The sequence below is a fragment of the Onychomys torridus genome, chromosome 10 (genome assembly GCF_903995425.1).
Source record: "Onychomys torridus chromosome 10, mOncTor1.1, whole genome shotgun sequence".
Classification (NCBI taxonomy): Eukaryota; Metazoa; Chordata; class Mammalia; order Rodentia; family Cricetidae; genus Onychomys; species Onychomys torridus.
In genome coordinates this window covers 43,950,070-43,976,318 of record NC_050452.1, presented here as the reverse complement: position 1 = coordinate 43,976,318, position 26,249 = coordinate 43,950,070, and the positions used below count along the sequence as shown (strand labels likewise).

Sequence of the window (26,249 nt, the reverse complement as noted above, 5' to 3'; positions counted from 1 at the left end):
AGAAAATAACCTTCATACTGAAAATATATCCTTAAAAAACAAAACCAAACCTCTGTACAAACGCAGTAGAGAGTACAAATTTTAAAAGATGGTATTAAGGCGTGAGGCGTTGCAAGTCTCTCAGAAATGTAGGAACGCAGGCCTGCTAAGTTGAAAAGTCTTTTTTAAAAAAAAAAAAAAAAAAAGAGTGAAAACTTCATGGATATAAAATATTTCAGTGTGATATTCAATAACATTCTTCACTTGCAGGTTTCGCACGTGTGCCAATCCAACACGTTCTTTCTTCATAAATAATAAAGTGTTCCTTCAGTGGCGTTTGGTGGCTTGCCTTGGCTCTGGTCCCGGGTCTCAGTAAGTCTGGTAGACGTCGTGGATGGGCACCTGGAGAGCAGCGGGGAAGGCCTGAGGTATGTAGCCGGCGTAGCCCCCGTACACGGCGGCTGCAGCGTTCTTCTGTAGTGTGGCGATCGTGGCAGTGGCTGGAGCAGCGAAGGGGACGTAGCTGGCCCCGTAGATGCCGGCGGCGGGAATTCTCTGAACGTTTGGTGCCACGGTGTACACAGGAGTTATTGGACGGCCCTGAGAGAGAGGGAAAAAAAATCCTTCCTGAGCGCGCCTGTGCAGGTTCATCATCTCCTCGAACAATGAGCACCCAGTGGGGAGGGAGAGAAGATGAGCAGGAGAAGGTGAGCACCCTCGGGGGAGGAGGGGGAGAAGAGAGCACCCCAGGCGGGAGGGGAGATGGGGGGGGATGAGCACCCCAGGGGGGGAAGATGAGCACCCCAGGGGGAGGGGGGACAATAAGCACCCCAGGGGGGAAGGAGGGAAGATGAGCACCCCCAGAAGAGGGAGAAAAGATGGGGGGCGGGTAGAAGAGGTCTAGGTAGGGAGGCAGAAAGGAGAGTGGCATTTGCTGAAGCAGGAGATTAAACAGAGCAAAATGTCTTCGGCTGTGGTGGCGCAGACCTTTAATCCCAGCACTCGGGAGGCAGAGGCAGGCGAATCTCTGTGAGTTCGAGGCCAGATTGGTCTACAGGGTGAGATTCAGGAAAGGCGCAAAGCTACACAGAGAAACCCTGTCTCAAAAAAGCAAAAAAAAAAAAGTCATCTTCGAGGGACTTGGCGTGTTCAAATTCAGCCTTCAGACCTGTGTCAAAGGGGGAGGCTGTAGGGTTGCTCCAGAGTTGTAACATGCTGGGATCGTCTATTGGCCACTGCCTTTGGACAGTTCACAAAGAGAGGTAATGGTGTGTGTGTGGGGGGAGGGTTTGCTGGGAATCTACCTTAAGAACACTAATTTTAACCCTTCCTGGGAAGTCCCTCCTTCTGTTTAAAAGTGCAATACATCAAGTTTCCATAACTAATGGCAAGGAGCAAGACTATGAGGGTCAACATTTATCTAAGGCTGTGTCATGGATTTAGGGTAACAATAAAACACCACACAGTGAATAAACTACTTGGTGTCCCTTCTGTTCCACAGAATGACCTGAACTCAGTGCTGGTTTCTTCTCTGAGCCTTACCCTACCTTCAGAATCTGTAATCTAAGATATAGGAAACGGAAAAATCCATTTAAAAAGCAAGCTCTTCCTAGGTTTTCCTTTTCAGTGTTGGGGAATGAACCTAGGACACCTCATCCATACTAGGCAAATGAGCAATACAGCTCTCTCCTGCTTTATTATTATTATTATTATTATTATTATTACCATCATCATCATCATTTAACCTTTTATCATCAAAATCATCATCATCATTTAACCTTTTATTCCGGGATAGGATCTAAGTCATCCAGAACAGCTTTGAACTTGCTCTGTGGCCCAGGTAAGCCTTGAACTTTCATTCCTCTCAAGTAACTAGGGTTACAGGCCTGTGCCACCAGGTACTCTGCTTCCTAGATCTCCCCTCATTGTTTTGAGACAGGGTTTCACGTAGAGCAGTCTGGCCTCCAATGAACTGTATCTCAATGATGATTCTCAAGTCCTCATCTCCTGGCCTCCTCTTCCCCAATACTGGAATTCCTAGATTCTTTTTTTTTTTTTTTTTTTTGGAGCTGAGGATTGAACCCGGGCCTTGAGCTTGCTAGGCAAAGTGCTCTACCATTGAGCTAAATCCCCAACCCTGAATTCTTAGATTCATTATAAGCTAGTTATCTAGCTAGTTTTCTCCATCACAATATCTAGAAATCAGACTCACAAAATTATGTTCAAAAGAACTTCTAATTTAAGAATCTTTTTTTCTAACTGTAATAAAAATAGCCACAGTAATGATCACAAGCCTAACCAAGAGACTCTGGTCTTCCAAGTATGGATCTTACTGGCTTATCTGAATGACTTTATTAAGTCATCAAAACCCTTAGTCAAGGCCTGGTGTGGTGCACACCTTTAATTCGAACTCAGGGGGCAGAGGCAGGCAGATTTCTGGGAATTCCAGGCAAGCCTGGTCTATATAGTGTGTGTTGAGGGATACATAGTGACACTGTGTCTCAGATCCTCTGAAGGAGCAGTACACACTCTCAGCTGTTGGGCCGTCTCTCCAACCCTCTACACTAAAACTTTAGACACCGTGAGACATTTTTAAAAATTATTTTTAAGAGATCTTGAGTTGTGGGATATGTCGGGGCTACATCTTTCAACCCCATCTCAAAAGCAAAACATAACAAACAAAAAGGCCTTAAATTCAAAACAAATTACTTAGTAACATGCCGATGCGTGAATAATCCCAACTGGTTTAACCCTTTCTGTATCAAGCAGTCGAGACTTAGATTAGCATAGGAAAGGGCAGGTGATTCAGATGCCAGGCATTCGAAAATCATTGAGACACTTGTACAAAAACATGGATCCTAGAACCCTAGTCCTGCTCAAATGACAGGTGATCTCTGGGACAGACAGGAATTTCTGCTGTTCAAAGCTCATATCGTGAATGCTTCTCGCTCGGAGTTGACCTGGGGCATTCCTGCTTACGATTCACTTATTCAGAGAGAAATAGTTTTCAGATTTTTCTCTTCCTGCTCAGCAACATGCCTTCTCCATGCACCGCACAATGAAGATACTTAGACCTGGAGGGCAGCTTTCCAAGAAAGAACAAACTGGCAGTCCTATGCCACAGAATAGTGTACCGATGAGAGGCACAGGGGAGGGTATTTGGACAGGCGGAGGGGAGGCAGAAGAGATGAGGGGAAGGAGAGTCAGCGACTATGAGCCAACTAGGGTAAAAGGGCAAAAAGATAAGATGAATCTGGAAAGAGAGGGCAACCACAGCGTGAGACACTGCTGGAGGAGAGGAGGATTTCTGTATCTACTCCATTCTCTAAAAATCTCATGAACTGCTGGGCTGGGGTGGTGCACGGGGCCTTCAGTCCCAGCACTTGGGAGACAGAGGCAGTTAAATCTCTGTGAGTTCAAAGCCAGCCTGGTCTACAGAGCAAGTTCTAGAACATCTAGGGCTACACACAAAGAAACTCTATCTTGGAAAAAGAATCTCATGAATTACATGTCCATATAGACATATTTTGTGCCTATGTGTATGTGTGTGTGGGGGCTGTTGTGCATCACAGGGGGGTTAGAGCTGTTTCTCTCCTACCACGTGGGCCCTGGGGATTGAATTCAGGCCATCAGGTTTGGAAGCCAGCACTTTTAGCTGCTGAGCCATACGGGTCTCATTCATACACACACACACACACACACACACACACACACACACACACACATACACCAAACTTAAAAAAAAAAATCTTCCTAGAGCTAAACATTTCTTTCCTGTTATTTCACATATTCTCAGTGCTAAATACTAATGAGTCTGTGACTGACAGAGGCCCCATATATGAAGACAGTGGCCACGGCAAGAACTCTACCTGGAAAGGTGGCGGCGTGGACACGGCAGGAATGACAGCAGCGGCAGCGGCGGCTGCAGCGGCAGCGGCGGCTGCAGGGTCAGGTTGCACAGCAATGGGGCTGATCATGTGTTCCATTGTGTGGATCTTGCCATCTTCAATGATTTTAGGGGCTGGGGCTGCCTGGAACATGGAGTACTGGGCACCGATGGCGGGGATGGCCACTGCAAGAGAAGGAGGAAGAAGACAGGTTTGTCACTGGCCATCACCGAGGAGGGTCTTTCACTGGCTGGTACTTCTTGTAAGATCGCGGTTCACAGCCCTGCACCTCTGCACATACATTCACCCTGCTCTAGTTGGCTTGGCACCTGGTCGGGATGGAGTTTCTTCCACAGATCACCGTGCAGGGAGCATTCAGAGTGAGAGGCCTCTGCACTGACATTTCCTAACAAGTGTGAGTGAGTGTGAGGTCTGCCAATTCTCGTTACTCACCACCAAAGCCCTCTGCACTTTCACGATGTTTTTTAAGAAGCAGGGAGAGGTGAGAGATCATTCTGACAGCTTGGAGATGCGAGTACATCCTCCCCACCTTGTTTCCTGTTAGTGTTATGGATCTAACTGGGGGGTGTGGAGTAGGAAATGGAAAAACCCCCAATGTGCTAATGTCCATGTAGAGAGGAGAAGCGGCGGGTAATTGGCTTTTCACTCGAACCTGCCAACTCAAATAATCTCTGTGAGCAGAGTCCAAAGGAACGGCTTCAAGCAGAGATTCAAACAGATAGAGTTACTGAGTGTCAGTGTGCAATATCAAGAGATCAAAAGGAGGAGATGCTAGCCCCGATTTGGGGGAAGCTTGTGTGTGGGCATGCTGTGTGTGCTGCAGGAGTAAGCGGGAACACGGAATGTACACAGAGGGAATCCTTTCATCCCTGTCTCCTCCCCAGCTGCAAGCACGTTTACTCTACAAAGATGGATGCGGTCAAAGGTAAAGAGACAAAATGGCCAGAAGATAAACAAAGACTTGGCCATTCAATTAAAAAAAAAAAAAAATCTAAAATCTTAACCAAATATCTTTACCTGCCTTCCCAACCAAATCTCCACCAGTCCTGTGCCCAGGCACGTTAGCATGGCCCTGCTGTCTCTCAGAAGGACAGAAATGTGACTTTAAATGTTATGAGAGGTCCAGACAGCGCGACTAGTTGAAGTCACGTGGGGGCTGTACGGAACAACTGCATCGTTCCGGCTACCATCCCACAGAACTCTCCACACCAGGGCACGGGACCTCACATGGCTAAAGACTGTTCAGTGCCAAGGGCACTTCTAAGGCAGGGCTGGAAGCCACTGTATTGCAATGATGGAAGGAGTTTCCCCAGTTACCACTAGATTCCTTCAACACTTTAAACCTATGTTCCAAACATACCAATTGCTTGCCTCTAACCTGGGAGAAGAAGTGTGCAACCAGCAAAGGAGCAGGTGACCTCCGAAAGCTCTCCCTCTTTCCCTCAGTGAGGCCAAGAGGCCAGCGAGAAATCCGTTCTGGTTATCCGTGGAAGGAACTCTCCACAAGTTCAGAGGTTAGCGTATGCAGATTCTACATACAATGGGTCTCCCAGGCTCACTAAACACAGTTGAAGCTTATCCTTCCCTTCCTCCCAGTGGGTGACCAAGGGGCCAACAACATTGGTCAGTAAGTTTGTGGAGCTTGGTGGTAAAAGCAAAAAGGTCCAGGCCCCTGGCTCACTGGATTGAGCAGCTCTACTTTAACTCTATTGACCGGTTGTAAAACCCTTCACCTCCGCCTCGTCTGTAAGCGTTGGCGTCTGTCCGACCACAGTGGTCTTCATTCCCTTCCACCTTTCCTCACCTCTCTTGACTCTGCCCTACTTGGGCACAGACAGAGAAACAGCCAGACAGGTGGGTCACCTGTCTGAAAAACTCCCTGACAACCAAATGTGAACGAGACCATTCCCCTAAATTCTAGAAGGTCGGGGCATGGGAGGTTGGGGCGGGAGGCATGATACACAGACCTTCTTTTTTTTTTTTTTTTTGCAGAAGGGGAGAAGAATCCACGTGCAGATGATGGGTTTGAGAGCCAGGAAGACTGGACTCGCTTGAAAGAGAGGGTTGGGGTTCAAGGCCAAAGGATGCTTTTGCCCTGGTTTATACTGACCTGTGCCAGGTTTAATGGCAACTGGGTTGACAGTAGAGATTTCCAAATTTGGCACAAGCTCATATCCTTTTTCTTGCTGTTTGCCTTTGCCTTCGTGATACCGGCTATATATACCACGGCCAGCAGAGTATCCTCCAAGGTAGGAACCCCTGGGCCCCGGGGCTCTGTTTCCAGCGGCACCTCGCCCTCGGCCTCTTATGCTGCTGCCTGCTTATAATACAACACAAAAAAAGCATGAGCCAGCAACAGGGGTGGTCCGGGGGCCTTTGGTCTGCTCTCTGTCTAAGGGGCAGGTGGCCACAACTCCAGCCCGAAAGGGCTAATAAGATGCTTCTGGCATTCCATTTTGGTATACTCCATCATTCTAATCTGCCTGCTTAGGGCAAGGTGAGTTCCCAGGGTTGTGATGGCAACTTCAGCGATGAGCGTAAAAAAGTTAGATCTGGAAAGGGATATGCCTGCCTCCTTCCTTGTTTCAGGCTGAAGAAAAAAAAAAACGACAGAGCCTGTGAACAAGCTTGAACCTAGGTTATGTTTTCTAGTGTGTCATGCATGGTCCTCCGTCCTCAGTGATCTTAAGGAACCATGACTTCGCCAACCAACACCTTAAGATATAGCTTCAGAAGCAGTTAACCCAGGCTGCCCTCAGATGGGACTCCTCTTCCCTCCCCCTGCCACCACCATGACCGGCCTCAGAAGCAGAATTTAACTTAAGCTCCAAGAGATAGGCAGAGCTGCTCCACATAGGTTAGCAAGGGACAAAGTGTCCCGACGATTTGACTGATCGCCCAGAGGGAAGTTTCTCTCAATGCTACAATAGTGACTGTGAGTCAGCACTTAGAACCTCAACCTCAGTGGGTAGGACCTAGTAAACTGCAGCCATGCCCAATCTGACACCCCTGCCTATGGGGGCTGGACACCCAGGGGGCCCTCAAGAGAAGAGTCTCCACTAACTTTTCACGAAGTAGTCCCTGTTGGGCCCGATGAGCGCGTTGTAGGGGTAGCCATAGTAGGCCAACGTGTAGGGGTCACAGGAGTACACGTAGCTGGGTTGCTGGGCTACCGCCTCCGCTGAGCCTCCACCGCCCTTGGCTGCCTTCTGGTAGCGGGAGTACTGCTCCTTGTCCACAGGCTTGGCCAGCGTGACCTCCAAGCAGGAGCCCTCCAGCTCTGTGCCATTGAGGTTGTTCATGGCGTGCACGGCGTCCTCACGGCTAGTGAAGTGCACGAAGGCGTAATCGCGGATCTTCTTGACCCGTTCCACGCAGCCTGGGTTGAACTGGCCGAAGCTCCTCTTGATGGTCTCCTCGGTGGTCTCGATCATGAGGTTGCGCACGTAGAGGATCTTCACTGTCTGCATCACGTCCTCGTCCACATCGATCTCCGGCTCGGCCCAATCCACGGCGATCTGGTGGCCCCACAGTTGGATGCGACCCGGCATGAGCTTGCGGCGCGCCATGGCTGCGGCGCGATGGCTCTCGTACTCCACGAAGGCGAAGCCTCGGTTTTTCATCTTGTCTGCTGCGCTGGCGTACACGATCACGTTGAGCACGCCCTCGGTGACCTTGGCGATCTCCTCCAGGATCTCCCCTCGCTTCTTCATCTTGGGGATGCCACCGATGAAGAGGCGGCAGTTGTCCACGCTGCAGCAGACGCCCAGCAGGCGGCCCGGGCGGATCTCATAGTTATTGAGCTCACGAACAGCTCGCTTGGCTTCATTCTTGTGGCAGTACATGACGAAGGCGTAGCCGCGGTTCTTGCCGTCGAAATCCATCATGAGTCGCAGCTCGTAGATGCGACCCACCGTCTCAAACACAGGCACCAGCTCATCTTCATACACATCACGCGGGATCTTGCCCACGAAGACCTCGCAGCCTCGCTGGGGATGCGGGCCCTCCCAGCCCGGTGGGGGTCCACCATACTTGCGCTGCCCGTTCTCCTGTACCATGCTGTAGCCGGTGCGCTCCATCAGTGCCAACAGGGCAGCCTCATTGGGCGCGCCCGCCACGCCCTCTGGCACCTTGGCGGAAGATCCCACTGTTGGATCGCTGTTCATGGCTGTGGTGGAATCCTCTGCGGTCATGCTTTCAAAGGCATCCACGGCTGGCAGAAGCCTGTAAAAAGAGAAAGGGGGAGTGTGAGTCGGGAACCAGGCATGAACTGGGTCCTTTGTCTCTGCTCACACTCTTCGATGAGGCATGCGTGTGAATAGGCAGGTCATGGGGTGCTGAACTGAGATATTAGGTGGAGGAGGCCGCCGTGGAAATGCAAGAGGTCTTAAAATAGTCAAGCTGTGAGAACCTGCTGTGATCTTAGGGGGAAAATCCTAGTTCTTGCAGCAAGCAAGCAATGACTTTTTCTTTCACCCCGGCAATGCCAACTCTGATTTCGTTTCGCTATATACTCTGCAAATCTCATTTATTTCTTTGGCGTGCACAGTCTTTTTATTTATTTATTTTCAAAGGCAGACCTTTTCTCTGCACTAATGACATAAAGAAACTGAATGACATAATCATCCCCCACTGTGGTGTGTGAGTTGTTGGGGGTGGAACCTAGGGGCTTTGGGCCTACTAGGCAAACATTCTACCACTGAGCTATTTGTCTCCAGATCTAGAGCAATATGATTATTAGAGTAAACTTCAAGGTGATGTTTTCTTACAAGGTGGTAACTGAGCTGTGCGTACTGAAGTTTTCAACAGGAAATGGGATGGTTCCGCTGCTGTGGAGCTGGCCTAGTAACTAGTCAGGCTTTTACAATATTCAGGCAAAATCTTAGTATGAATCATTCGCAGATTTGGGCTCAGTCCATAAAGAGTCAGGTTAACTCAGGAAGCTGTGGAGCACTGTTTCTATGGGAAAAGACACCCCGGGTTTCAAAGAACTGACATCTATCTGCATCTTAGTTCATCTTCTCAGCCTTTGTACACAGTAACTGACATTCATCTAAGCTTGCTGTGTGCCAAGACACTCAGAAGTTGTGTAAACTGCTCCAGTTCACACAGGAACCTAGGCGTTTGGCTCCAGATTCCATAGTCTTTCTTCACAACTGTGCTGTGTGCAAAACAACGTTTATTTATTTAGGCAGGGTCTCACTCATGCTAGCCTTAGATGACTTGGAACTCATTCTGTAGCCTGGGCAGGCTGGGATCTCATGGCAATTCTATTCCAGCCTCCTGAGTGCTGGGATTGCAGATGTGAACCATCAACCAAGCCCAACTTCTGCTTTTATTTTGTTCTGTGCTAAAGAGCAAGTCTTCTGGTTGGGGATTTAGCTCAGTGGTAGAGCGCTTGCCTAGCAAGTGCAAGGCCCTGGGTTCGATCCTCAGCTTAAAAAGGAGAGAGAGAGAGAGAGAGAGAGAGAGAGAGAGAGAGAGAGAGAGAGAAAGAGAAAAAAGAGCCAGTCTTCATAAGTAGCTAAGTGTGGCCTTGATCTCATAACCTTCCTGCCTTAGCCTCCTGAGTTTGAGAATGTAGGTAAGAGCAACCACACCTGACTCAATACAATTTTGGAGGAGATGATAGGAAAGCTGTCACTAGCCACCTGTGACTAATAGAGCTTAAATGGAGTTAAGAAACTAAGTTAAAATTTTTATTTAAATTAAGTAGCCATGGGTGGCAGTGAGCTGAATGGTGTCTACTTTCATTCAGAGAGCATAGTGTAATGATGCTATTAAAAGTTGCATGCAATATCTGTGTAAAGAAAAGGTTATGTAGCCCTGGCTATCCTGGAACTCACTTTGTAGATCAGGCTGGCCTCGAACTCATAGAGGTCAACCAGCCTCTGCTTCCCATGTGCTGGTATTAAAGGCATGTGTTATCACCACCGGCTCTGCATGAACTTTTAAACAGTGAAATCTATCTTGCTATTGGACAAATGAATTCTATAGAAAAGTCAAGAAATGATTGGAGAGATGGCTCAGCAGTTAAAAGCACCGGCTGTTCTTCTAAGGGATCCAGATTTGATTCTCAGCACCCATATGGTGGCTCACAACTGTTTATAGCTCCAGTTCTAGATCCAAAATCCCCTCTTCTGACCTCTGTGGGCAGCAGGCATGCACATGGTACACAGACATACATGCAGGCAAAACACCCATACACATAAATTAAAATAATAATGAAAAAGAAACAAGGGTCATAGCTAAGTGTCCCCTAACGATAGTCACCATAAAACTGTCTCCACCTTTCTCTATTTTGTGGGCTGCTGTCTGAGGCACGGCTTCTTCTTCTTCACTGCTTCGTATTATAAACACCCCAACACATTCTCATGCTTGGTAAAAATGTCCCTTTAATAATGATAGCCTAAGGTTTCATCATTGAACTAGAACCAGGAACACTGTTTATTTTTTAAATGTTGAATTAGGAGTTGAGCATGAGACTATTTAGGGAAAATTCAAGAATAATTCAAGTGACTAAGGATGTACAGGCCACTGGACAGTGCCTGACTAGCAGGCGTGAGAGGCCCTAGGTACAATACCCAGTGTCACAAACTTAAGAGAGAGAGAGAGAGAGAGAGAGAGAGAGAGAGAGAAGAAAGCTGAGATATAGACATCACACATCTATAATTCCAGTGCTCACAATGCAGAGGCAAGAGGATTGATTGATTGTAGGTTTGAGGTCAACATATAGAATGAGACCTTGTCTCAAAAAGAAAAAAAAGAAAGAACCTCAAATCAGTTATACCGACACTTAAAATAGAGATATGTATTTGCAACTTGGCCAATACAGCCCTCTTTTGGCTCATTTGCTTTAACAAGAGTAGTGGGGTGTTCAGGGTTGGAGGGGGTCCCTGTACTCAGGCAGCATGGTTGAGCCCTGGTCAACCCTTCCTAATTGTTTGACTTAGGAGGACACTTAGCTATTGTATGAACCACTTTCCTTACCTGTAACTGGGAATCCTAATGGTGGTATTAATTTTACCACGATCAATGAGCTAATATATACTCGATACTATGGTGGCTTGCGTGAGAAATGTCCTCAGAGTCTTAGTCCCCAGCTGGAGGTCTGTCTGCTGCAGTTTAGGGTGTGTGGCCTTCCTGGAGAGCTTAAGGTCTTGCCTTACTTCCAGTCTCCTGGGACACTTAGTATTTTAGGGTTCAAGATGTGAGCTCTCAGCCTGCTGTTCCAGACTCCTAGACTGCTGCCTGCTGCCACACTGTCCCAGCCATCATGGAACAGTCTAGCCCTCTGGAACTGTAAGCCCCCCCCAATTTTTTTTTCAAGTTGCCTTGGTAATGTTATCACAGAAACAGAAAAGCAGTTAGTGTAGACACTTCCACCTGGCGTCCAGTTTGGCTTTGAACTCATATTCCTCCTGCCTCAGCCTTGTCAGTGCTTCGAGTCCACAGGCATTCACCACACCAGGCCCATCTTCAATAAGGAACTTCATCCTATGCCCAGAACACTGCAATAGCTCGGGAAATGAGATATCTATCACCTTTGATTCAAGTTCTGGTGAGAAGTCAGACCAGTTTTTATTTGAAATCTAGTGATTTTTAAAGGCACATTTTCTCATTTTTTTAAAAATATCTTATATTGACTAGTGAGATGGTTCAGTGGGTAGGTAAGGCATTTGTCACCAAGCCTGACGACCTGGTTTGTCCCTGGGACCTACATGGTGTAGAAGCCCAAACCCTGTGGGTTGTCCCATAACCTCTGCACACATGCCTGCTCCCCTGCCTACAAAGAACTCAAAATGTATCTTTGGGTAGGGTTTCCTTCTGTTTATTTATCTTGTTTACTTTGTGCTTCCATGCTTGCGAGTTAGTTGCCAACAGTGCCTTATCACAAAGGTTTCCTATTTGGAGTGATACATTGGTTCCTCTAATTGCAATGTGAAGAAATTAACCAAAACTACACAGAGAAACCCAGTCTCAAAAAAACAAAAGACAGATAGATAGATAGATAGAGAAGAGAAGAAAAGAAAAGAAAGAGAAGTTAAAAATTAGCCTTGGACTGGGTATGGCAGCTTACAATTATAACCTCAGCACCCAGGAGGCTGAGGGAGAGGATCACGTCTTCTAGACTAGCCTGTCTACAAACAAAAGAACAAAAATATCCTAGAATATTCTCTTTAGAAAGGCAAGCAAGAACACACAATAGCACGCTGTACAGGGAAGTGTCCGAGACACATACTGAATGGTGAATGATGACCAGATCCCTGCTTAAGGTAGAGGTGTGGACACAATGATAGACTCCAGAAGCTGACCCTTGCCTATGAGGGGGAAAAACAACAACAACAACAAAACAAAAACAAAAACAAAAACAAACAAAAAAACCCACCTAGAATCCATATTCTAGACAAACAGCATGGACTTTCTCAAGGTCATTTACACAGCAGGAAACAATGTTTCAGAGGACCAGGCAGAGCAAGTCAAGTTTCAGAGCACACGAAATACATGGAGAGAGCAAAGTCCAACTTGGCTCCTCTTGGGGTGTACCATGGGGGAGACCCTGTAAACTCAGACTTCACAGACTCCTCTTCAAAGCCTATTGTGCAGCAGGCAGGGTGCTGTGCTCTGTCTGTGCGGACGTATTGTGACTCATTCCAGTCCTCATGTCTACAGGGGATCTGATTAGGGTCCCTACCTTACAAAGACACCACTGAGGCATAGAGCAATTAAGTAGATTAAGGTAATGAACATCAGAAATGGTGTCAGCCTGGTTCAGAGCTCACAAGACAGATGCTCCAAATGATTGTCATTATAAGGAAATGGAGTCGATTAAATGGTATGTGAGGGGCGTCTAGGGCACAGCCTCAAAAAAGGGATTGAAGAATGTCACCATTAGAAAACTGAACTGGAATGTGAGTAGGAATCCTGGCCCTGTGTAAGAGTCTGGTGTTTACAGGAAAGCAAGCAAAAGGTTCCTAGAGCCAGCTTTAAACCAGTCAACGTGAGAAGCCTAGCCTGTGAGTTCTGGCGGAGACTGGTCTACCAACCTCCCAGATGCCATTTCTCGGCACAGGTAAGCTGGCTGGCTGTGCCATTCGCGACCGGTGATGTGGCTCAGGCATCCAGGTGTAAAGCTGTTTCTCACCTAACCCTTGGCTAGACTAGCACTTTGCAGAAGCTGTTCCAGAAAGAACCTGAAGAGACTTGCCACACTGGATATGAACGGTGCAAGCATCCCCGTGGATGCCAGGTTCCCAGGGAGGCAGAACCCTCCCAACATACGCTCCCTTTGCACATGCTGAAAACACATTACTTCTCACTGGGGGGGCGGGGGGGGGAAGAGCTGCCAGCATCAAGTGAGCATGGCAGGGTATCTGAAGGAATTCCTTTGGTCAGCCTGACATCTGCAAGTGCATGAAAATACACTTTCAAATTAAGCTATTGCTAATTCTGTTAGAATTTTTGTTCTTGGTCACATTTGCACTTACAAGGTACACTTACAGCAGAAATCCTCAGAGACTCGAATTATATTTTTAGTTTGGTTCAAAGTAGCTTTCATTCATAGCTTAGCTTTTAACTCCTCCAGCAAAGGTTGCCAATATACTTAGACATATTTCCAGTGTTCAAAAACCAGTCTTCATGATCAGAGTTTACTCTAGAATTACTTGGATGGACAGTTAACTTTGGTTCATAGCTCTGTGAGGGGTGTGTGTGTGTGTGTGTGTGTGTGTGTGTGTTAAACTATGAATGTGTACTTTCTATGAGTTCCAGTCACGTGTGTGACTCTTTCTAGGTCTGATCTATGAGTTCTGACTTTCATTCCCATGCTCACCACTAAGGTGGTTTAGACAGCAGCTACCTGGGAAGACTCCATGACGTTTGAAGACACTTGACTCACAACATGCTGGAAAGATTAGCAACTGCTATTGTTGTTGGGAAGAATGTCACTTAAACTGGATTAAGTGGTTCATGCCTGTAAGCCCAGCACTCAAGAGGCTGAGGGAGGAGAATTACTAAGAGTTCAAAGTCAGTTTGGATGACAGAGATGACGTGTGAGTGTGTGTGTGGGGGGGGTATGGGGTTGGGAGGGAAAGAGAGACAAGAGAAAAGGTGGAGGGGGTCAGTTTAAAGAGGTCCCCACAAACCAGGAGGAAACCAGGAAAGAAAGATTAGCCTCTGCAGAAGGTCTCTGCCATGTGGCATTTAGCTTTTCACTGAGTGCCAAGTCACCACCACCCACTGGAGTAAACACTGGACAGGACACTCCCACTCTCGGGGCTCTGGCATCAGGGCACGTCTGTCTGTCCTAAGACTTAAGAAGGAAAAGGGAGTCCCACTCAAAACCAGGCCACAGACTAGGAATTTACCTAGGAGCCCAAACAATAAGCGGGGGACAAGTTCATTCTGCACCCCCCCACCACACCTGACTACACTAATTGTCCTCTGCACACATAAAAACTTCTTTCTGAGTCTCCTTGCTAAAAGCAAAATCCTAAAAGGATGAAGACACAGGGGACTGTGACATCCTGGCCTCTACCTTTAGCTGCCCCTGACCAAGGAAGAGTTCGTGTCTGAGGGCTTGGCCATGTTGATGCTGGTACAGATTTTGTTATGGAAAAGGACATCATTCAATGAACAGCCATGTTTGATAAACAGAAGCAAAGCCCAGAGGCTCGACTTTCCCAGGCATTTCTATCAACACAGTCCTGAAAAGGAGGCATTTTGCTGTGGGTTCCCAGGGACACCAGCTGTCTGTCCCAAGAAGGGTAAAGCTACTTGCCAGAAAGGGGAATTTCTGCCCCAGAGTTGCACAGCACACAAATATCTGCTAGGAATCTATTATCTTGGTCTCTTTATAGGCATTACACACTAGACACTTATTCTTAAGTTCATTGGGGGATGCTGGAAACAAACACACACACACACATCACATATGCGCCTCCTGGGCTAAGGTGCTCTAACCATCAGCAAACAGTAGGAGAGGCTTAGCATTTCCCTCCTTACTTTAGCTCTGCAGACCTGAGCCATGGACAGAGTTGGCAAACGTAGAAGGTGTGACTGGCAGGCAGGAGCCAGAAGAGAGAAAGATGCTGCCTTGGTTTCTATCAAATGGTGTAGCTGAAGAGATGCAGTGGTTTGTTTTTTGTTTTGTTTTAATGCAGGAATTTGAGCCTTCTGCAGCTCTATCAAGATTTCGGCTGTTGTGAGGGGATGCCCTTGGCATCATAGGAAGTTTGGAATCATCCATACCCTCTACCCACTAGATACACAAACATGTGACCCTACAATGTTGTGACAACCTGACTGTCTTCAGACAGTGAAAGTCTGTCGGGTAGGGAACGTACAGAGTTGCTCTTTGTGGAGAAGGACCGGTGAAATCCATCTCGGAGCCTCGGAGCCTGTATGTATATGAGTATAGAAGTTGTTATTTTATATGTCTACCCTCGACTTAAATCTGGTGTCTTTTCTTTCTTTTGAACTGTTCCCCACCGACCCACCTCAAGTCCCTCTTGAGGCTACAAAGGGTCGTAGTCCAAGCTGGCCTGGTAGTCAGTCCATGCTGGCTTAGAACTCACTGATCTCCCTGCCTCTAGGATTAGAGGCATGTACCACCCTACCAGGCCATCCATGGTACCCTTGGTCTGGTTCTTATTTCCAGGACTGCTAAGCCTGAGACATGTACAGACAGGGGACAGGCCAGTATCTGTGATACCACACTATTTATTGAATAATGTGGCTGAAATGCTATCAATTTTATGTTTCAAGTGTCACAACTACCATCATACATTACTGTCACGTTCTGTGGTCTGACTAATCTGTCACCACAGGCTGACGGACAGGCCACAAATGAGACATCTGAAATCAGGCGACTGACTTGCCAAGCTATCTCAGTGTCTCATTTCAATTGAGAGCATCTGCTTCTAGCACACTCCAGAACTGCTGACAATCTGGTTTTCAAGATGGGTCATTCTCAAATTTCACTACTGGCTTCTTTAATAACATAATATGCCTCAATTAAGAGTCACATTTTTTTATGGCATGCTATGAACATCCATTGAAAATGTGGTCTTGGAACACAGTCAGTTCATTGGTACTAGAGTCAACCTCTGTGCTCCAATGGCAATGGTTTGATGAAGCAGATGAGGAAACAGTATTTATCCATTCTCTCATTAGTTGGCTACATGCTGTGTACTGGGCTGTGCTAGGTGCTTGGGCATGTGACGTCTTTGTGTTCATAGTCTAGCAAGAAAGAGGGAGAGCAGAGGGAACACCATAACCAAAGATGAGCAAATGTGCTGGAATTGTCTCGAGGGGCTGAAATGCAAAGGACTGAAGAAGCTCAGTGTGGTGATATACTGTGTACCCCAGTTGTGAAGGAAATAGAGCTGGGTGGTGACAGGGGCGAAACACACCCCTTATTTTGTGTGGAGACGATGGGAAACCAGAGGCCATGAAGCTGGGGCATGGCTAGAAGGCCTCGGCTGAATCCTCAAGCGAAAAGGGCAGTGCTTCTTACATAATGCTTTTGCTCAGGATTTGGTCAATGCTTTTAGGGAGTACTCTGCTAAGTACCCAGGAGATGTTGTGAGTACCATTTGTAAAGAGACAGAAAATCTAGAACCTCAGAATGAATGGCACAAGATAAACGCAAAGGTCTCTCTGTCTTGCCAGCCACGGTTAGCAACAGAGAGAGATGGCTCACTGTCATCCTCCTTCTTTGTATCATCAGACAAGGTATGATTATCATCATTTTCCCTCAGTCTTTCTCCATCACTTAAATGTCAACTCCAAGAGGACAGAGTCTGTACCTGTTTCTGATCCTCAAAGTTTGGCACTTAAAAAACAACGCATATTTGTTAAAGGAATAGGTTATCATTTCCATCTTGACAAGCTAACCAGTATCGATACCTGTTTTTGTACAAAGCACTGTACTGGGGACAGTGCAACAGGGTGAGGAAGCTCACAAGGCGCATGAGTACTCAGTACTAGGAGGTCACATGTATCCATTGAGAAAACTTGATTGTGTTGACAGCTCAGGCTGGCTTAATAATGTAGATAGCCAACAGCAGGCCACAAGTCAAACGATCCAGCTATGATTTCAGAAAGACCTCTGGCTGATTACAGATACAGATGCCTTCCTTCTTATCCATTTATCCTTAACTAACTATGTTATCAAATATTACATCACCATTGATGTATTTGTAAGGACTTTATAGAATTCATTAAAACCATGAAAAGCAAATCCCATTTGATGAGCAAATCAGTTAGGCCCGTGAGCAACCTCAGGGGCCCGTGTTTCCTTCCATATGTCTAGCATTTCTGGAACAGTGGCTGTAGAGTGTCCTTAGTTTACGTGTGGAATACAGCGCAACAGTAAAAGAGAACAGGTAATCCTCCTTGCCAGAAAGGAGATGGACTGGAAATAATCTCTTGGAGAATTATCTCAAGAGCCGCCCGACCAAGCACTTCGGTTAGTGAACTTGCAGTTCTTGAATCCAAGGGTATAAGACATCGAATGGAAGTTTCTTAGTTCTGATGACATTTCCGTGAGTCGAAGTTTAAAGAGGGTGCTCTAGAAAAGAAGTCAGCAAACCAGGGCCAGGATGCCAAATTTGCCTTTCCGCCCATTTTCACAGTTTTACTGCAACATGGCCATGAACAATGGCATTAGCATTGTCTGTGGCTGCATTTGTGCAGCAGAGGAAGGGTTAAATCATGGTAGCAGAAACTGTCAGACTTGCAAAGCCACAATGATTGACTGCCTGGTCCTGCAAAAGTCTACCAAATGCTAGAAACCCCGATTCCCTGAGTTTGAGATGTTTTGTTCCCTCCAACAATATTGCTGTGTGATGGCATTAACTTACCCAGAGTCTCGGTGCCTCTGACCTTCAAAATGAGCAGTGCCGACAATGATCAATATCTCAAAGTGTGATGAAGGAGACACCATGTGCCAAGTGCCTACACCCAAACCAAGCCAGATAAGCACAAGCTATTATTGCTCCCTTTTTGAAGGATGGAAAATTGAGGCTTGAGACAGTCAAATAAGCTCATGATCGGATCACAGTTAATTTGGAAAAAAAAAAAAAGTGTTTTTGCATGGTGTTGTGCATAGAACCCAGGCTCTTAAACATGACAGGCAAACATCCTATCACTGAGCCACACAACTAAACTGGGGATTATAATTTAATAAAGATGTCTAATTTTTGGCAGTGATATCGTTTTATATTTAAAATAAAACCAGACAATCCAAAAGCAATAGACTCAGATGTCTTTTTAAAAATTTTAAAACTGGCTATGTAAAACATATTTAAAGAAAGAACACATACAAAAGAAAAAAATGAATATTTTTAAGTTTTTTAAATTAATCTTTCAAGAGATGCAGGAAAAAAAAAACTTCCCCAAATATAAACTGGTGGTCACTGTGATGGTGGGTCAGTGGCATTCCGTCCTTCCACTTTGAACTCCATTACTGGTAGTTACACAGTATAAACATGGACTGCCGTTACAGTCCTGTGGTCTATGAGCACATGCTCCCTGGAGCATGTCCTAGTATGACCTTGACCTTGTGAAACAGTAGTTTATAAGCATCTCACAGGTCTCTTTGGAAGAAACATGACCAGCTGCCTGTCCTGAAATGAAGGCTGTGGAGTGGATCGACACAGTCAAACATTAGCCCCAGTTTTAGGTGTTTTCTAGTGCTGTCTGGTTAACAACAGTCATTTCAGTTCTAACTATGAAGTAAGATCTGCTCCCACTGGAGCAGGGCTGACATAGTTTAATGTGGATGCCCTAGCATTTCGATGACTTTAAGGCAAGTGTCCTAGGGAAAGAGACTTTCCCCAGGAACTCTCCATAAAAAGAGGGATAAGCTAGGGATAATTTTTTGTATACATGGAGCTTTTTTTTTTCTTTCTTTTAAACAGCAGAAGGAGATTAGTACAGAGATCTATCACTGGCCAAAATACAGAGACTACTGAGTGGGGTTACAACTACGACATAATCCTTAATGGCAAGGCTCAGAGAAACTGCCAGAAGGAGAGAAAAACCAGGGAGAGCCAGAGGACCAGGATGTTTGCTGCTAGACGGCGCCTTCTCGATGTACCAGGGAAGCTGCACCATGAAATCTCAACAACATGGCTGCCTAAACAAAACCCACACAATGAAAACACCAGTTGACATGCCAGTGTGGGCGAGGGATGTTTCACAAGGCCCCATGCCTGAAGAAGAGCTATAGACCATCAGTGGCCTGTAGAAACAATCAGCTGTTTCCAAAACAACTCCAATAGCTTATCTAATCCCAAACAGTCAGACCTAAACCCATGTACCTTGAGCAATACTGCACGGACTCAGTAGGTCTCATCTATGTGTAATAACAAGACGAAGAGGTCCTAAACTTGAGAGGAAGTAGGAGGAGTCCAGGAAGGAGTTTGAGGTGAGGAGGGATGGCTGGAAATAATGTAAATACAGCAGCAATACGTGAAATCTCAAAAAATGTGTTTAAACTGAGTGTGAGATGTTTTTGAAGTTAATTATTTCCTTGAGCTGGAGAGGTGGCTCATCAGTTAAGGGTACTTCTTGCTCTTATAGAGAGGACCCAGATTCAATCCCCAGCTCCCACATGTCAGCTCACAACTCTGTAACTCCAGTTCCAGAGGATCCGATGCCCTCTTCTGACCTCCATGGGTACTAGGAACATGCGCGGTGTACATAAATACATTCAGGCAAAATGCTCCCGCATACAAAATAATAAAATAAGTACATTTAAAACATTACAAACGTAAAAATATAATTTTCAAATACTATCACTGTATTATAGGACAGTATTGCTAGAGTCTCTGTAAAAAGAAAACGGGGGAAATAAACATTCTAGTGAAAGACAATGGAAAGATGGGGATGTCCCGGAATGGAGGTGGAACAGCCTTTGCTGGGAATATTGCTGCTGCTCCGGAGTTCTCTGCCACGGAGTCGGGGGGTCTTGCAGAGAGGAGCTCCCAGGTTAATCTGATACTAACCGTGCAGGACAGAAGCTCACAGATGCCCCTGTGTGTGGGCACACAAAACCCCCAAGATCCCCAGTCTTACGTCCTCCATCAGCCCTGTTTCCATCCAGGGGAGAACACACGGGGCCAGGCTGGGGGAAGTTGGCGGGACAAGGCACAAGACATCCCATCGTCTTCCTTCTCATTCACCCTGGCTTCTTCTCCTGGTTCGTGTGCCCCTCCCTCGTCTTAGGCCCTCATTTGCTGTCTCTGACTCCCAACTGTCATCGCCTTGGCTAATAAGGACCCAGAGCAACAAGAAGGAATGGAGCTGTGTGGCTATCGCATAGCCACTGGCTTTTAGTGCTTGTTGAAATAATCTCCTCAGGTTGGCCATACAGTGGTTCATGATCAGTAAAGGGAGCTCGACTATGAAAACTGAAAGCTCATATCTTAAATGAGGTGTTTTGTTTGTTGGTTTGCTTTTTAGGTTCCCCCATCATGATCTTGATGTCCCTTGATCGCAGAATCCCTCTTCTCTCTCTTCCACTGGACCTCCAGAGCTCGGCCTGGTGCTTGGCTGTGGATCTCTGCATCTGCTTCCATCAATCACTGGAGAAAGGCTCTCTAATGACAGTTGGGGTGTTCACGGATCTGATCACTGGGGTGGGCCAGTTCAGGCACCCTCTCCACTCTTGCTAGCCGTCTAAGCTGGGGTCATCCTTGTGGATACCAGGGGACTTCCCTAGCACCCTATAAATGAGTTTTGAAGGTGAAATGAGCATGGCATTTAGAACAAACTTTGTTTACTTCTGAAGCTATGAAAGTCAGAGACAGGGGAAGAAAAGGGAAGAGAGGGGTGAGGAGAACCAGTTTCCAGTCTATAGAACTTACCTAGGCAGCAAAAGTTGCTTGCTTGACAGCTGCCTATACTAACAGTTCTAGGAAGTAAAGCAGTATTAAAGAACGCCATGAAACACACACTTAGTATATGGGTGGAATTAAAAAAAAGCACGGCACATTAGGTGGTAAGAGATAAGTGGTTTGTCAGGGATGTGGAGCTCTAGAAACAGGCGTTGGAGTTGATTGACGCCACGTCTCACGCACGTGCTCTCTACTTACCCTGCGTGCACTTGGAGCTAATCCATCATTTGAAAGCCCAACACACAAATAAAAATAGCCCAGATTTGAGCTAACCATTCATGCTCAAGCTCACAGGGACGTACTGGGTGCTCTCAGTTAGTCACCTGTGAAAAGACTTCCAAGGGAAATGCACTATGCTAGTCTCATAAATTATCTCCAGAAAGCACAGGCTATCTTATGTTATGCAAAATCAGAAAATGTAATTTGCTCAGCTATTTTTTCTTTTTCCAAATCCCCTTTTTATGGCAAAGGGAGAATAAAAACCCACGATGGCCAAAACGGTTTCTCCCTTGTAAACCAATCCTTGAAAACCAGGAGAGGGGTGGGCCTGGTAAACTCTGTCCCAAAGACTATGTTAACAGATTTAACACTAACTGATTTGGAATTTGGACACTGACTCCCCATGCCAAGTGTTCCAGTGTTGAAAGTCTAACCGAATCTTGTTCTGACAGAGTATCCTGTAACTGTGGGTTGCATAAATGCAGCCCTGCTGTTATCTCAAGCCCGACAGAGAACAGTCAGCTTACTGCAGACCTTTGATACTAGGTGGGGACAGTGTACACACAGCCACAGCTTTCTTCCTCCTCAGATTCTACCAGGGAAGGTGCTGGATGTACCTCTCATTTTATATTGGAAGCATACGTGGGTTCTGTACAGCAAGACTGGACTAGGAAAACTTCTGGAAACAGAGTCTGCCCATGGTATTGTGGGGAGGCTAGTTTAGTTTCTGGGATGCAGGGTAAGGAACCATTGGATTTTGTGCAAATGGTGCAGTCAGTCACCCTCCTACAGCACTACCCAACCACGTGGAGTGTGTCCTCTCTCTTTCCCTCCACTGCCAAATAGGCACCCTTCTACCACACACACACACACACACACACACACACACACACACACACACACACACACAGGGTGTGCGCAGAGCATGTCTAAATATGGTCAGCTTCTTCTGTTATTTTGCTGGGGATTTCATTAGGCAGAAATGCTGACATCCCTGCTATATGCTAGTTCACAAGCAAGCTGCCTCCCCCGGCCTTCTCTCATCCATCTGCGGGACAGGTGACCGAAGTGTACTAGAAAAATGATGCAGATGAACGTTGAGTGTGAGCATCTAAGGTATTGGAGTTACTAACTTCAGGCTGGCACATGCCTTCATCCAAGATTTGGCTAGATTAAAGAGTACTTGTTTTCCAAAAAAACCTGGCCCTAAACTATATATAAAAACTAACTCACAGAGACCAAAGATGTAAATCTAAACCCCCAAACTGAAAAAGGAAATGGAAGGAAAGATTCATGGATTTGACACAGAACCATAGGTATCAAAAGGAGAAATAGACAAACTTCATCAAAATTAAAAAACTGAGCCAGGCATAGTGGCATATCCCAGCACCATATGCTGAGGTAAGAGGAGGATCAGGTGTCAGGGCCAGCCTGGGCTACAAGATACTCAGTCTCTAGATAAGTAAATAAAATAAAAACTTCAGCCAGACTGTGGTGGTATATGCCTGTGGTTCTCTGAGTTTGACTCCAGACTGGTCTACAGTTTGAGCTCCAGGACAGCCGGGGCTACACAGAGAAACCCTGTCTTGAAAAAACAAAGCAAAGCAAAGCAAAGCAAAACAAAACAAAACAAAATACCAAACCAACCAAACAAAACCACCTTTAAAACTTGGTTGGGATGTAACTCAGTGGCAGAGTACTTGCCTAGCATGCACAAGGCCCTGGGTTTCATCCCCAGCATTGCAAAAGAAAAAAAAAAATCAGAATCTTGTTAATCAAATAACACCATAAACAGAGATAAAAGGTATCCCATGGTGAGGAGAAAAATATTGGCAAATCATATTCTGGTGAAGAACCAATGCCCAGAACCCATAAGGAACCACAAACTCAGCACAAAGCACACAAGCAACTTGATTAACAAATGAACAGGGGACTTGAACACACACTTTCCAAGATACAAAAGACACATGAAAAGATATGGAGCATCCTTGATCGTTAGGGATGAAAGAACCAAAGCCAGTTGGATACACCATTTTACACTCACTATAACGGCAATCATCAAACAAACCCCCAGGAAGGAGGGGAGGAAATACTAATACTCTCTGAGAAGTCAGAAGTAGAGAGTAAGCAGCCTGAGTTACCCTCTGTCTCTTCCCACAGGCAGACAGGAGAAGACCTGTCTTCCTCTCAAGCCACAAAGACGTGACGTGTACAAAGAAATAAGGGTTTGTAGCGCAGGCTCAAAGTGACTCATCGTCATGTGTAATATACCACTAATTCACCATGTAAACATACATCAGGCCTACATTGCCTAACAGCAGATGTCCTGTTTGATAGGAAGGGAAATTATTTTCTGACTTAAGTAGGAAAGGAAAGGATTCCAGGAAGTGTACTCACTAAAGGTCACCAGATCGACTGGTCCTGGTTCTTTCTGTGGAAGGCAGGACAAGAGAAGACAGGCAGCTTCAGGCAGCTTGCGTGGGACTTCCCTGTTCAAATCTTGAAGTGTCCTTTGAGGTGAACCCTAAAGGTTGAAGAAAACAACAGATGTTAGAAAATGTTTTGTTTTGCTTTATTTCAATGTAGGTTTCACATGGGCCTAGAAACTGAGGATGTTTTCTTCAGAGAATAAACTGTCATTGCTCCAATTACTCAAAAAACCATTAGTCTTAAGTTCTCAAAACAACAACAACAAAAAACAAGAAACATAACTCACTAACTTACCCTTGAAGAAGTGGGAACTGGCGACAGGAACATTACCAATTTTTTTCATTTGGTGTGTTTTGATCTTTAAAGCAGCTATGACTTAAACATATGTATACAGATGCAGCCCAGAGACTCAACAACGACATACCTCCTTATATGTACATAAAAATATCTAGCTTGGTACCTCCCACCTGGTCTGTGAGGTGATGTTGGACACCATTAATAAACCATCACTCTTGCCACGGGAACAAGGCACTTGTGATCCACCTCCAATGAGAGTGGCTTACTCTGGCCAAAAAAAGATATATATTTTTTAGGGTTTTTTCCTTTTAAGGAGAGGGTTATGAAAAGTGAAAAGTATTAGTTTGGGTTTTAGGTGTATCTTGGATGTCATAGGACAAAATATTCAAATGAAGAGAATGTAAAGTTCAAATTAAGCTGTTCAAGACACACAGACATATTAGATAACAGTATTACAGTATATCCTTCCTTTATTCCATATCTGGAGATATATTCTAACCCAGCCTTTACAGCTACTGGAATCCCTGATCAAGCTACTGGAAGATCCAAATGGCTTATGCATCCATATTTCTAAATTCAGTATGGCGCCATATCTGTAGGTCTAGACTGGAGCTAGATTAGCCTTTTAACACCATCATGACCTGGTCTGTGTGCTTTCTTTGAGGTAGACAGAGACTTAGGCTAGAAGACTAGCCTTTTAACGCCATTATGACCTGGTCTAAGTATTTTCTTTGATACAGACAGAGACATGTAATATAAATATATCCCAGAATAGCCTGAAATTTGCAATTCCCCTGCCTCTGCCTCTTAAGTGCGGGCATTATAGACACAAGCCCCCTGACTCTTGGACCTTTGATTTCATGCAAATCCCTTCACTTGTTTGAAGTGCAAAATACAGTTGAATTACTAGGTTTTAAAGAGCTGTTTCGGCTGCTGTCGTTTGCTTTTGGTTTCTTCATTTTTTGGCTGCAATATGCATTCTTCCACCAAAAATTTAGCCAAATAAAGAGACAAAACCAAGGGGCTTTCTGGGGGCTCTGTAGGCTCTGTGCTCTACAGAGCACAGTTTGGAATCTTCTGGATTAACTGGCCTCTAAAGCCAGTTAAAACGAAAGATTGTTTAACCACATCTCTATTGGAATGGCTGGTGTTCTGCAGGATCCACGGCTTTACCAGAACACAATCAATATCCTCAGTCATACAAATCCTCCTCATCAAGGACTTCCTCAAAGCGGAAAAGGCCACAGCCTTAAATTAGAGATTAGCTGACATTTTAACATGTGACCTCTCGGTGCATACAGTCTTTCCTCAACCCTGAAAAGAATGGCCCTGTGTGTTGCATGGTGGATAATAACCAATCCAACATCACAGTTTGATAAAGCCTGGGAAATTAAAAGTAAATTATAAATTCTGTCTTAATATTAGTTGCAGCGTCAAGACAGCAGAATGAAATGTGGACTCCTACGCCTTGCTCCCATGTGTACTCAGCTCACCTGGAGATCTCCCATAGGAAATGTTTATGAAGCCCATATATTTGCACACAACTTCGAGGTTTCCCACTTTGTATAATAGTAAAAGTTTGCCAGGTCGTGGTGGCACACGTCTTTAATCCCAGCACTCGGAAGGCAGAGCCAGGCAAATCTCTGTGAGTTTGAGGCCAGCCTGGTCTACAGAGTGAGATCCAGGACAGGAACCAAAACTACACAGAGAAATCCTGTCTCGAAAAACAAAATAAAAACAAACAAACAAACAAAAAACAGTAAAAGTTCCCCCTTAGCAATGTAATATCTCAGAAGTGGACTCATAAACTCTATAATCTAAAAGCAAATTATTAATATGCACTGAAACTTGGGATTCACAGTTTTATGCTATACTATAGGGAAAGAAGGTTCACTGAGGGGGTAGTCATAGCTATTTAAGTAAGAAAATTCCTTAAAGTATAATATGTAGGCTCAATTGTACACTTCCAGGAAACTCTGACTTTCCACAATGAGTCTAAATAGAATTTATTTCATAAAAACTTTAATATTTGCTATTCTGATTGCTCACCAAAAAATAAAAAATAAATAAAATAAAATAAAACCCACAAGCCTGGCTTCAGACACACATACATACATACATTTCTTTCTGTCTTTCTTTTTTTCTTTCTTTCTTTCTTTCTTTCTTTTTTTTCATGGAGTGAGCATTGGAGCTGTTCATGGTTCTAAAATACAGTGGAGTCTTTAGCTGACACCGGACATCACCATTTTCGCTGTCTACCCTGATTTCCTTTCGGTTCATATTCTTTCTGGATGTTGTCAGGGTACACATAGTTTTTTGTTGGTTTTGGTGGTAGTGGCTGGTTGAATTTTGTTTTTGAGACAGATTATCACACCATATCCCAGGCCTGGAATTCATGGCAAATCTCCTGCCTTAGACTCATGAATGTGGAAATAGATATACATCTAGCTATAAATATAACTATATAAAATATATAAACTATAGCTATAAATCACTGTGCCTGGATGCCACA

General features: G+C 45.3%; 1 protein-coding gene across 1 annotated transcript; it reads right to left on the bottom strand.

The window, feature by feature from the left end:
* Positions 1-348: 348 nt before the first annotated feature.
* Rbm47 (RNA binding motif protein 47) lies at positions 349-23,467 on the bottom strand. Its single transcript, XM_036201479.1, has 5 exons — positions 23,408-23,467; positions 6,952-8,111; positions 5,998-6,204; positions 3,849-4,051; positions 349-579 (listed from the first exon to the last, which is right to left on the bottom strand). The coding sequence occupies exons 2-5, from the start codon at positions 8,078-8,080 to the stop codon at positions 349-351; spliced, it is 1,770 nt and encodes a 589-aa protein (XP_036057372.1). The 5' UTR covers positions 8,081-8,111; positions 23,408-23,467.
* Positions 23,468-26,249: the final 2,782 nt, after the last annotated feature.

What these genes read in the sequence shown, in the direction of transcription:
- Rbm47 (XM_036201479.1), bottom strand. Translation starts at nt 8,080, where the DNA reads ATGACCGCAGAGGATTCCACCACAGCCATGAACAGCGATCCAACAGTG. An exon ending in CAGGGACTACTTCGTGAAAA is followed by an intron (nt 6,205 to 6,951) that starts GTTAGTGGAGAC and finishes TATTATAAGCAG; the next exon opens with GCAGCAGCATAAGAGGCCGA. An exon ending in CCACGCCGCCACCTTTCCAG is followed by an intron (nt 580 to 3,848) that starts GTAGAGTTCTTG and finishes CCTCTCTCTCAG; the next exon opens with GGCCGTCCAATAACTCCTGT.